The sequence below is a fragment of the Mesocricetus auratus genome, unplaced genomic scaffold (assembly GCF_017639785.1).
Source record: "Mesocricetus auratus isolate SY011 unplaced genomic scaffold, BCM_Maur_2.0 Super-Scaffold_100013, whole genome shotgun sequence".
Lineage (NCBI taxonomy): Eukaryota > Metazoa > Chordata > Mammalia > Rodentia > Cricetidae > Mesocricetus > Mesocricetus auratus.
The window spans coordinates 49,612,082-49,625,730 of record NW_024429196.1 but is presented as its reverse complement, the minus strand read 5'-3'; the positions used below and the strand labels follow the sequence as shown (position 1 = coordinate 49,625,730).

The 13,649-nt window shown below is 36.5% G+C and overlaps 1 protein-coding gene across 1 annotated transcript; it reads right to left on the bottom strand.

The window, feature by feature from the left end:
* Positions 1–1,312: 1,312 nt before the first annotated feature.
* Positions 1,313–7,912, bottom strand: LOC101823615 (prolactin-6A1-like). The gene is made up of 5 exons (XM_005066277.1): positions 7,903–7,912; positions 4,318–4,493; positions 3,467–3,580; positions 2,294–2,473; positions 1,313–1,504 (listed from the first exon to the last, which is right to left on the bottom strand). Exons 1-5 carry the CDS (start codon positions 7,910–7,912, stop codon positions 1,313–1,315), a joined length of 672 nt encoding a protein of 223 aa, XP_005066334.1.
* Positions 7,913–13,649: the final 5,737 nt, after the last annotated feature.

Below are 13,649 nucleotides of genomic sequence, written 5' to 3'. Positions count from 1 at the left end.
TAATTGACACCCACATTCAGGGGGTCTGGGCCTGTTTTTCCAGCTATAAGTCTGGGGTCCATGAGCTCTCCCTTGTTCAAGTCAGACTGGTTTCCCCAGTCTGGCCTTGACCCATTTGCTCATCACTCTGCACTGGGGTCAATAACATTGATGACCAAACAAGACTTGAAGCATTCCAGTAGGAGGTAACACCCAAAAGTACATGGCAGAAATCTCAATGGGCTCTAATTCTAGCTGAAGAGCTACTTTAAACTAATCACTCCTGAGAGGAATAATTAGTCTTCTTCAGGGATGAGCCCCTTAATTGGTTATCTGTCTAATAGGTCTGTCCTAGAGAGAGAAATACAATAACATTTAACATTTAAAAGACTCAGCAGTCTCTCTCTCTCTCTCTCTCTCTCTCTCTCTCTCTCTTGTGTGTGTGTGTGTGTGTGTTCAACAAAAGATAATAATAGAAAAAGAGACTATGAAATTGAGGAGATGTTGAGGTGAATGGCAGGGGTGGGGAGAGGAGATGGGCAAATGATGCCATCATATTTTTCTTTTCTTTTTTATTTAAATTAGAAACAATCTTATTTTACATAGAAATCCAAGTTCCCTCCCTCCCATCCTTCCATGCCCCCCTGAAAACCTCCCCCATCCCACACTCCATCCACTCCTCAGGGAGAGTGTGTCCTTCCATGGGAGATCATCAAAGTCTGTCACATCATTTAGGGCAGAGCCTAGGCCTTCCCCCATGTATTTAGGCTGGTTTCACTGCAAGAGGCTCCATAGACTGCCCAGGCCTCTCAAGGGTCACTCACATTCAGGGTGCCTGCTTCAGTCCTATGCTGGTTCCTCAGCTGTCTGGCTGGTTGTGATGTCATCATATTTTAATTAAAATTTAAATGCATAAAAATTGATGACACTTAAGTATAGTGAATTTTCACAGTATTTGATTTGTTTGCTATAAAAATCAGCTCTTAAAATCAGCTTTCATAAAAGTATTGAGTCTTTTTCAGTTCTTAGTAGAATGAATGAATTATGGTATCACTCTTTGCTTCAATATGATGGTAAACTTCGAATTACCTTACTTGCAAGCAAAATTTCAGTTAATTATGACAAATTGTGTTATAGACAGCCAAATGCTATTGATAAATTTTGTATTACATTAGCAGAAGAAAGGTTCAAAATTGGATTTTTAGACATTATCTTTTTAAATAGTCAACATTTATTCAAGATAAAAGAATCCATCATGTCCAAAAGTTATAAAACATAATTTTCCAAAAGAAAAAGTTTTGAAAAATCATGTCAAAATTGAATGGATATGAAGTTAACAACCACGGGCATAGGCAAACTGGCACTTCAGGAGCTTTAGATTGGAATCAATCTTCTGAGAATCCCTCTTCAGGCACTGAAACAGACTACTGAGTGCAAAAACACGAAGGTCCTCATCAGATGACTGCAAGGATGCCAGTCCTTTCCAGAAGGGGTACTCCTCAAATTCTTTGAATCCAGGATAAATCTAATCACCAAAAGGAAAGTACCTTATTATTCATTATTATTTACTGTTCTTTATTCATTATAATCGTGAATGAATATTTGGGGAGAAGTCAGGATTGTAAGTTTTTATACAAAAGCATGGAATCTAATGTAACCAAGTAAGAGTAGTGGCAATGCATTTGCCTCAAAACTACAAGAGAGACCCATGGATATATTTCCTGCATGCAGTAGATTCCAGATTATGTATGTTCTTACATATAAGGCAGATGGAGGTGCAGGAAATTCCTAATTGCCTGTACACATAGATTTTACCAAGGGACAATGTAGGACCTAGTGCCACTTTTGTCATGGAGGAGCTTAAACATGCCTTCAGTATTGGCCCTGACTTACTGTCTACACTTTCCTAATCTTGAAGAAAATCATTGCCCTTTTCTATATTTCAACTGAATCTCTTGCTGAAGAATTTATGGAATGAAAATCTTAGTTTTGGTGAGGACTGTATCTGATGCTTTCAGGTGCAAATCACCTAGGGATTTTTGTGATGTAGAGAGCTAGTGATGTTGTTGTGAGTCCTTTGCACTACTACAGAAAGATAATTTCTCAAAGAACTATGAAGAGCATGTATTTTGTATAGAGATTCTTGAAATATGGAATACTATATCCTAGAGAAGTGTCATGTTGCTAGTAAACCCTTAAAAACAAGACTTCCCAAAAGACTAGCTGACTAAATTTTGCTTTTTCAAATGTCTTATTATAGGACTCCTCTGTTTAATGTCCAAGAAAAGCAGAGGAACTTAAGAAGACTACAAACCTTTCCAAGTATTCTCCGAATGCCTTCTTGCAGGCCAACCATTGCTGTCCCTACAATGTTGGCTCTTGCTATGATTGCAGTAGGGGCTTCTTCCATACGACCCAGCTCAGTCACTACATGATCCAGAGGGTCTTTCCAAGCTCCCAACATGGTGAGAATCTCTTGAAGAAGGAATATACCCTACACAATCAAAATTGAACAATTATATTAAATTTTCTGAAATACAGCAGTGTTAGTACTTCATGTGACATTTGCTCAAAATAATTCAAAAAAGAAGCATGTGTTAATATACTTTCAGGAAATGATTCTGTAGATGGTACATGCTATATAAATGTACAACTCAGCCATTGATCTGTAGTTTGATTGAATCACACTAAATATGTCTTATTTGACTACTATATATCCTTATAATAAATATAGTTGATAACATTTCGTTTTCCTCTGAGATTTTACAATCTAACCTCATGGTCAAAAGAACAGTTTTTGGTTTCTTTACTTGTCCACAAAGAATAGAGAAGGAGCAGGAATTGAACAAATGGTCATAGAACCACATTCACATAAAACTAATGCCAACATTTCAGTGGCAAGTGACCCAAATCCTTTCACACAGGATTTATTATACAGTAAATTACACATTATTCATTGATTCACTCATTTATTAATTTTAGATTATTTGAATAACTTATAACAAGTATCCAATGATGTACACTTGAACTTGATATTTTTTTCTTTCATCAGTCTATATTGAAGGCAGCTGAGGAGCCAATATTTAAACATTAATAGATAAAAATTTGAACACCATAGCTTTAATTAAGATAACTGATGGAAAGACTGGATAGATGGCACAGAAGTTAAGAATACTGCCTTTGTTCTTCCAGAAGATGCAGGTTTAGTTCCTAATAGCCACACATTGACTCATTGACATATGTCACTGCCTTTGTTGGAGACTTTATACCTTCTGGTCTTCTCAGACATGAGGAACATATGTTGTACACATAAATGCATCCAGGAAAAACACATTATATAAGTTAAAAACACTTTTTTTCCAAAAAGTGGGATTGCTCCCCCTTCCTTCATTCTTCTGCACGTGTGATTATACCACACTGACTAATGTCAATATCAAGCCAGTGGACTGCTTAATTCTTTGGGTTAAAGCACAAGCTGAAGACTCACTTTGATCTGTTTTGTTTCCTCTTCAGGCAGCAGAATAGCAAAGGTGGAAGTATGGCAGCTGCTTTGGGCCCCATCAAGGTACCACCTCCCTGGCTTGTATTGTATATCCTGCAACTAATGAAAAATAACGAGTTATCTTAAATTTGGAAATGAATAAATTCATATAGAGGAAGAATTTTAATCCATTTAATGGGCGTATAATTTTTTAATCTCTGTGTGTGTCCTATGTTTGTGTGATTATTTGTGTGTGTGTGTGTATGCTTACATATTTCTTGTGTATTAGTGATCTTCTGTGTGCATTAAGGTATAAATGTAACAACCAGAGCACCTCATGTGTTTTAGCTTGATTTCCACCTATGTTGAAACAGTCTCTTGTTGTAGACCACTGTGCAAATAGCCTAGTTGACCAAATAAAGGTCAGGGGTTCTCAATGTCTCCCATCTCTCTGCAGAAGTGAAGGGTTTCAATGATTGTTTGGAAGACTCTGCCTCTTGCACTTGTTTATTCATTGGTGCATGTTCTTGCAATTAGATGTGTAAATAAAGATGTGTAAAAAAATAAAGAATGAACACCTAAATAATAAATAAGAAAGTCAACTTTTTACTTAATTTTTAAACCACTGGATATGTGGTCTCATTTTCTTTCTGTCTAGCATTTCAAATTCTTCCCTTCATAGATATAATCTTTGAAATTCCAAGAAACTCTTTCCTTCTTAATGTATTCAGTTGCTGATGGTTTCTTTGCCTATGAAATTTGTTTCATTATGCTATTGCATTTACCCTTTAGAGGAATCCAGTCACTGGCATGAATGCTCCCATTAGAAAGAAAGCAGAAGAATGTAAGATACTTACAAAGTTATTTAACATTTCATCAGTTTGATTTTTGATTTCATGAGACAGGCTCAGGGCATAATCAAACATGTTATTGAGGTTCCCCTGGCAGGAACTATCCCAGCTGGGGCATAAACGTACAGAGACCACATTCTTCCACAAGACCAGGTTTGACACCAGCAGCATCAGGAGTGTCCCTGCTAAAGAAAAGGAGGTGTCACTTGCATCGACCTAGTGTGACTATAGAAAGTAATCCTATGGAGGAAACTTTGTCCATTTCTGGGGCTTTCTGCATGATTCGCTTGTACAACAGTAGTGGAGAATAAACCTCTTGCACTGTGTACTTGTAGGTCCATAATTATCTTTACAATCATAGTTTGGAAGTGGGTGACTGTCTTCTTTTGGGATTGACCCTAGAAATTTCTCTGAATGTTATAAACACTAAGAGCTCATAGTAATTGTGACTGAGCATTTTAAATAAGTCTCTTCAGATGGTTTGATATTTGGGGAACTTATGCTTATTTCCAGTACCCACTCTCAATAAATTTGTAATATTTTAAACTCAATTTGGTCCCTAATGTTTTAAGGACAGCATAGGTCATCAGTTTGCTTCATTTGCATTCTTGATGAGAATAACCACATGACTGATGGATTTCTAACACCAAGGTTGAAGACAATCTTATCATGAAAGTGATCCCATATCTCAAATTTGATAATATGCAGTAAAAACTCATGCATATAAGTGTCACATGTTTTATTTATTTGTAGATCTGGATCTTTGTATTTGATCATGTAACCTGGAGTATCCAAGGAAGTCAGGGAGGTAGAAAGGGGACATTAGGGTGTGGAGGAGGAAGGAGCTCTAATAGAAATGCATATTAGAAGATGGTTGCTATGAAGTGGGTTATGGGAAAATAAGTCCAACTTTAATAGAGAGGAGAGAATGATAATATAGAGGGAGAAAGACAGAGTGATAAAAGTAAGGATGTTTTAAAAAGGCATATGTTAAGATATCATTTTATAAGACACACAGATATATGATGCTAGATACATACATATACAGATACATAGATAGATGATAGATAGATAGATGGACAGATATAATAGATAGATAGAAATAGAGAGATGGAAAGACAGATGAGGGAGTGAGTTATCCCACATAAGCAATAGTAGGTTACATTATAAATATTTATGCACAGAAAAATACCTAAACTCACATATTCAAATTAAAATGTACTATAAAACAGTGAATTATGCAACATAAACAAACACCTTATTTAAAAATTTACATTAAATAGTTAAACTTCGGTTTCATTTTCTAAAACTAATACTTTCAAAAACTGATGTATTCAATGTAATTTTTACATGTAATACTTATAAATTCATATATATGAATTTATTTTATATTAAATTCTATTTCCTCAAAAATTATGCTATTTCTATGTATAAAGAAAAGACAGTTTGTTAGTCTTACCCCATTCTTCTTTCTGTAGTGAAATTTGTCATATACAAAATTCATAAATAGTGTATGAATTAAATCTGCTATCAGTGTCTACTTAGGTTTCAGAGCTGAATGTTCCTGAGTAGATTACAGTGAGTAAACTCAAGCATAAGACCATGAAACCCAAAAGTATTTCTTCTATCCCACATGAGTGAGAGGAACTGGATGAAATTAATCTGATATCTTGTGCCCCCAATAAAGTCTAATTTCTCAATTTCAATGACAGTGACTGCCTGAGCTGTGATATTCCTATACTCATTCACCAGAATATATACACTATTCATTAATCAATTTAAAAAGTATCAGTGATTTCTATCCATTAGAAACTCATAATAAGGTCCCCTTTCTTCCCTCACTTTAGTTAAGAAAACCCATTATGTGTGTGGATATTGTCACATGTGTCCAGAAGGAGGCTTACAATGTTTAAGGGCTATGGTTGAAAGTGTTGGGCCTAAAAAGACTTGGATGCAAAGCCCAGTGTAACCTCCTGAGCCTGACATGAGTTTAAGGCTCAAATGTGAGGCCCAGTGCACTCTTCTGAGCCTGGCTAGAGTTTAGAGACCTGTCTCTGGCCTGTAACTTCCTCGTAGGAGTGACTCAGAAAGGCCTGATGTAAGACTGCCTACTGCCTAGCTACCTGCCAGCTTGGTGGAATACTATTGGCCCTTACTCCTCATGTTACCTTACCCCTTCCTAAGATTCCCATCTCCTACCTCAGACCTATTTAAGTTCCTGCCTTTTGGAATAAATGGAGATCCTGCTTAGACAAGTCTCTTGACTCAGTGTATATTTTTCCTGGTAACTAGGAGCAGGGAGGGTCTGAGTCCTCAATACTCACCATCCCCCAGTCCCAGGAAGATATAATTGGACAGGCCCTTCCTCAGCTCTACCTGACAAGGAGCTGGAGGAGCCGGAGAAAGACACCTTGTGCCCTCATGCAGTTATTCTCTAGAGAAATGATTGTAAAGCTCTTCTAAATCTGGTACTATTTTATATATCATGAGATGTGAATAAATCTGTAGTCAGTCCAATAAGACTTCAGTAAATGCAAAGAAAGGATCTCATTCATGCACGGGTAAGAGATTACTTACAGGAATGTGGCTGAATCAAAGTGAACCGCATCTTTGAAAAGTTCCCCTTTAGTTTGTTGCTGAATAGTGAACAATGATTCACCACACTTTTACCTTTAGTGAGCTTTCAACCTCTTACATATACTAGCAGATTGCCCCCAAGGCAACACACATCATGTGTCAGAAGGAAGGAAGTTCTAGAGGTTCCCATGACTCTCCTCCTTAGGGAATTTTAACAGTAATCACCACAGACCTAATTATGTCTGCATTGCTTTGCATACTTTTATTCTGTATTTAGATTGTAAAATCCATATTTTCTCTAGATGCTGGGTGGTCATGTTAGTTTAGATAGAATTCAATCATTTAACACATTTCCTCGCATTCCTCATGTTCTTAGGCTATTTCTGTCTGCCACAATGGTTCCTTTGTGTTTTAGAGGATTATATAGGTATCTGATTCTTTTTATAGCACTGGGTTACAACGGCACAATGACTACCAGTTTTCTCAATATTTTCAGTACGTAGGAATAGCTTCAAGTAACCACAAAATACTGTAAAGATTATCTCTGTACACACTAGGGTAATAGCCATAGAAATCTAGTGGCCCAAAGACAAATGTTTTATATGCAACATAATAGGCCCATAATACTCATTTAACAACAACAACAACAACAAAAAAGATCAGGAACGTACATGCTGGAGTCTACTACCTTCCCAAAAACATGTTCTTTCAGTCTTACAAAACAAAACATGGTTTTCCTTCTGGGTATCTGAGGACAAATCAATTAAAAATGGTTTGGTTGCATGTACAGATTGTGTCATCACTACACTACTGACCACTTCTTGCTAGGGTTGCTGATGAACCAAACAAATCACCAGGTAGAATCATTTGTGACAGCTGTGTCTGATAAGCCAGTATGGCACCTTAAGCCACTATGAAAGCCATTTAATGTGGAAAGGGCTTCTAGATCATTTTAAGTCTTATTTTTCCTTATTGCAGGAACAAAGTGTGTTTCATTCACTAATAGGTTCTTACCTGATCCCATGTTTAACCATAAGTAACAGCAACAGTCTATATTACATGAGTCCTCAGTAGTTTCTTTTTCCACAACTCCAAGAGGGAAAACCATTCTAGACCTTGGGATTTTAGTCAATAATTTAATGACTACCAGACACACCATTCCAACAGACAAAAGGTTCTTTCTTCAAAATTCTATTGCTGTCTGTATTGTTCTTCTAGATGTTTTTCTAAATCAGCAAGCCACAAAGAGGTTTGCATTGTATAATTAACATTTAATAGAGCCTGACAAGCTTCAAAAGAGTACAAATTATCTCAAGTACTCAGCATCTAAAAGAATACTGAAAAACCTTACTGAGGTCTAACAAAACTTGGAAAAAGTACCAAGCTTAGTTGCACTGTCCCCTGCAAAGGGCAGGATAGATTAGAAACACACTTTATTCGTATTTACCTTTTAGTCTCCTCATCCTAGCACATTGCATGAGGCTGCCTTCTAGGCAAAGGAGACTCATCTGGGGTATTATTGACGTTGTCATGAGACATGGAAGAGTGCTGTTTCATTTTTTTTCCTGCCATATGTACTTTTACTACAGCTGGCAGTTTTCTCAGTCTCTGACTTGCATTGTAGCTATTGACTGTTTGTTGATAGCAAATCTTAAAGGTCCCATGCCTGGGTGAACAATTTCTTTCTCCACAGACTCCTATGTGATACAGCAATAGTGTTAACCCTCAAACTCTCCAATTGCTATTGTAGTAAGTGTCACTAAAGTATAATAACTTTGAGTACACATATTTTCAGGGGAGAAAAACATACATACTACTCTCTGATACAGGGATGATATGTATACCTAAAACTAACATAATACTTTTCACCTTTTCTGCTTTATGGTTTGCCTGTCCATTTTGCCCATTTCCCTGGATGTTTAGGAGGTATCTAGGATATGGTTATATTCATGCTGCCAGTCACAAAAGCCCAAAATGCATGCACATTAGAAGGAAACCCAAAAAAGAAAAATCTGATTCAATATCTGGTCTCCCTAACATTATTTGGAGGTACTGTTGGTCACTCTTTTTTATTTAAATTAGAAATAAGCTTGTTTTACATGGATCTTACTGCAGTTGTCCACACCCAAACATAACTTTTCTTATTTCCACAGTACCAGGTTTAGTTAGAATCAGTGACCCTACATCTGACACTTCAGGTATCTTGTATTCAGATTTCAATGAAGTCTTGGGCTTCATGGATATACCATGTTATCTAGCCCCCTGTCAACATTTTATTTATAATTGATGAGTTATCCTTAGCTCAGTTCTTCCCACATTTACTTTTCAGCCATATCCTTTATCAGCTTTGGTTTTCTTCAGTACATCTTGATTTCATTAATGTTCAGATATGCCAAACCACTGTAGTCATGATTTCATGGTGACTCTCTGACTGAGCAGGATATGTTCTAAACACAGAAACTTGTATGAGCGCTCTCCTTTAGTCTATTAGGCTGTCCACTTTTTATCTTAAAATTTTGAGTGTTCATGAAATTTGTAAAAATTGGGATCTGAGTCTGAAATATAAAAATGGTAAGAAGTTTTCACCCTCTTCCTGTCAAAGGAAAGGTTCTAACAACAAGAAGTCTACCAAGTCAAAAATATGTGAGGATCTTACTTGTCACAAAATATGTGTCTATAGTTAACACGCACACATGGGTTAACCATCTATTAACCCAAAGTTACAATCCAATGATCTAGCTTATGTCTTATAGTTTTCTACAATTATGGGACAACCACAGAGATGGTTGTAAAGATAAAATGATTCTTTTCTGGCTTCTTTCAGTTTAACCTGAATGCAAATTAAAGAAACAAAAAATTCCATTTTCCTTTCCAATTTCACTTTCCTTATTTGTTTAAAAATAAGGACCTGAATGCTCAGGTACACTCCTGACAGAAGCAACCCAGTAAGAAAACTGCAGGATTATACGGAAAGAAAGGAAATTCTTAGTGGCCAGGAGGACATTTGCAGTAGTCTGACCCTTAATTGTCATTTGAATGCAAGTGCACCTTGATTAGTTTATGATGAAGATGCTCTCTATTTCAACCTGTGTTGTTTGTAAGGAGTACACTGGTTCTTCAATTTCATGATAATGAAACCATTAAGGCATTGCTGAAGGAGTGACAGGTCTTGTGACAGGAATTTCAGATTATATTTGACAGAAAACTCAATTTGTTACTTATTCTATATAGTATGTTTTGGCATTTGTATGTTTTCATTTTGGCTAAATAATTATTTTATTTTCATGTTGGAAGCATGAAAGCCATTTATATTTATATTGGGTGCTATAATATTAGGTAACATAATGTAAACTGTCTCCAATATCCATGGCTTGAATACTAGTTTAATGCTACCTTTCATGCATTGTTAAATAAACATCAGAGGGTTAAAATCCTAAGAATACTTGTACATTAGTTTTAAGATTTGAAGAAATATTTTAACATCTCTATTTTAAGTATGGGAAATACTATATCTACTCTCTCTTCTTGGTCTCTAAATAGAATTCTGGGTAATGAATCCATTTGAAGATCCAAGAGTGTGCCCTTTGATTTAATGTAACATTTTGTGTGCTGTTTTGTTCATTAAGGTGTTAATAATAACTGGCTTGATGAATACTCAAAATCTGATGGATAAAACTTGTGTCATTAGAGATTCACATACAGGAAGATGGCCTAGACACCAAAGAGAACAAAGAACTGTATTATTTGGCCAATTTCAGATGAATCTAAGTGATTTAAATTTTTGAGAGTTTGGGGTATTAGGATATATAAATTAAAGCATTCCATAAGGAAGCACACCTGAAGAACATAACCATTTTCTGGTTGGAAAGAAATTGTGTTACTCATATTGGAGGTTACCTTGAGCATTTGTCACCATATACTAAAAGATGCATATACTAACACCCTTCATTTTGCAGGATTTTGGAAGAAGAGTGTATATCTGACCCATTGGTGACATTCTTAGAAGGAATCAACACATGTTACATAGTATTAGCCACAACCATTACTGTACAATGAAATATTGCTTCATCTACCACAATTCCTTTTTAACCTAATGTATTATGTGTTATGATAGTTTGAATGTAATTGGCCACTCCCATGAGCTTGTGGGGGCCAATAATTATTCAGAGGAGAATAATTTTGGTACGATGCTATGTGATCTTTCTTGTGTTATTTTGGCAAAAAAAGTAACTGCTTTTTGTCCACATTCTAAGAATCTGCCTAAGACTAACGTGAAGATATTTGGCAGAATCAATCTCAAAACAGTCTAGTTTTGACTCTTTTGTGTGATAACTAGTGATCATGCTTATAACGATTTATAATGAAAAAGGATCAAGTTTAGGAAGGAAATATACAAAATGTAGAATTTGAGGAGAAGAGGAGCACCAGAAAGTAGAATAGAACTAAGTTTTGTGTTCCAGGAAATAGGGAAAGAATTGGACTAAAGAGAGCAATGACTTAAGGGTTAGATTCCACGCAACTAAATTTATAACATGTGAAAAGGAATTAAAGAAAAGATTAAAGCCAGGTTTTATGGTGCATACCTTTAACCCCAGAACCAAGAAGGCAGAGGCTGGCAGATCTTTGAGTTTGAGGCTACCCTGGTCTACCAAGTAAGGTCCAGGATAGTCAAGTTTAGGCAATAAAGCATGGAAAACAGAAAGTTAGTAAAGATGTAATTGAATAAGGGAATCATGTAACAGGCCCAGCAAGCATCAGAACTTGGCAGGTTCAGTCATATAGTTCTGGCTTTAGAGTCAAGGTTTGAAGAAAGGCTTTAATCCTCTGTGATTAAAGAAAGCTACTGTGGCCAGGCATATGTCAAGGGTGTCCCTGAATGGAGGCCTAAGGAGGTCATTGCAAGAAGTTATAAAGTTGAAGCCAGGATTTCCTTGAAGACCCCAGGATCCTAGAGGTTCTACAGTTGTCAGATATCCTCAGATAGTTGGTAACAAAGAAAGGAATGTTCCTAAAAGAAAGCAATGTGTTTTAGTCACCAAAACTGAAAGGATTTGGCCATCTGAGGAGTGTTTCATCATCAGTCATGGAGATAGATAATTTGGAGTCTGCCCAGCTGGTTTTTGGCTTTGCTTTAGTTCAGTATTTCCTCACTATGCTTCCTTCCTCATTCTTCAGAAAGTAATGTCTATCATGTGCCATTATATGTTGGAAGTTTGTAATTTCCTTTTTCATTTTGATTTTATAGGTGATTACACTTAATAGATTGTTGGGTCCAGCCGACAAGTTTGCACATACCTGAAGAGGGTAGTGAGACTTGAGAAAAGAAAGAGACAAGAGACAGAAAATACAGTTGGGAGGGCACTCAGTGAATGCTGCAGACACCCCAAATTCACTATTCATCACCTTGTATACCTCAAGCGAAGGGGGGCGAAAAGACTTCCTTACTTGATATAAGAAATTAAAAAATGTAATCACTTTCTCAATACCTAAAACATCTATCACCAATCCCTGAGTCAAACATCCTGCAATTTGATCTTGAGAGTTAAGACATCCAGTAACCATATCTTAGGCCAATCTTCCTGTCATTCAAACTTGAGGAGCAAACATAAGTTTGAACTCTCTGACCTTTAGCGAAGTTGGAAAAGAGTTAATAACAATGGGCCCCAACAAGAGATTACATGAATCTCAGAAGAGAATTTGAACTTTGGACTTTAAAATATTGTTGAAACTGTAATAGAATATGGAGACTTTTGAAGTTGGACAAAATCCAATTTGTGTTATATCAATAATATTTGATGCTATATGGAAAACAATATATTTATTTACCAGAGAGAGAGAGAGTCGCACAAACCAGGAGTTACGAGCGTGGCTGGTTTCCAGGAGAAAAGGGAAATTCCTTTTCCTTTCACTTCCCTTTATATCTACCTGTGTCAGTTTACATATCCCCGCCCTCATGGGTGGATAGCTTTGTGGGGTTCACTCCTACAGTGTTATGATATGGTTACAAATTTTTATGGATCAAGAAGTTTAATGTGGAATTTTAAATGTAATTGTCCCCCATAAACTCATGGGAGTGGCACTATTAGGAAGTGTGTCTTTGTTGGAACAGGTATGACCTTGTTGGAGTTTATGTTTTTGTTACTGTAGGGGTAGGCTTTGAGGTCTCATATGTGATCAAGCCATGCCCAGTGTATGAGTTCGCTTCCTGTTGTCTGTGGGTCAAAGTTTTAGGACTATTAGCTCCCTTTCCAGCACCACATCTGCCTGCTCAGTACCACACCACACTATGAAGATAATGGACTAAAACTCTGAAACTGTAAGTCACCCCACTGAATGTTTTCCTTTAAAAGAGTTGCTGTGGTCATGGTGTCTCTTCACAGCAATAGAACCCCTAACCAAGACATGTGTTAAAACTCAGTAAGTTATAAAAATTCCCTAAAAGATAACCAATACACCTGTGAATACTTGATTTTCCTTAATTAAAAAAAACCTAAACATATTATTACTGACGTGGCTGACTTAAATTATGACTTTTTTTTATCTCACAGTGTACTTCATTGTGTAGTCTAGGCTGCCCGAAGGTCATTGTAATCCAGCATGACTCCAAAGTTATGACATTCCCTCAGACTCACCATAAAATACCTGTTACTGCAAGCATAAGACACCACACATGACTAAGAGTAAGCATTTGTGGGATGGCTTTAACAGTTGTTGTATAAATATAAGGAATCATTTTTTGTTCTGTTGCTCTTTTAATAGCT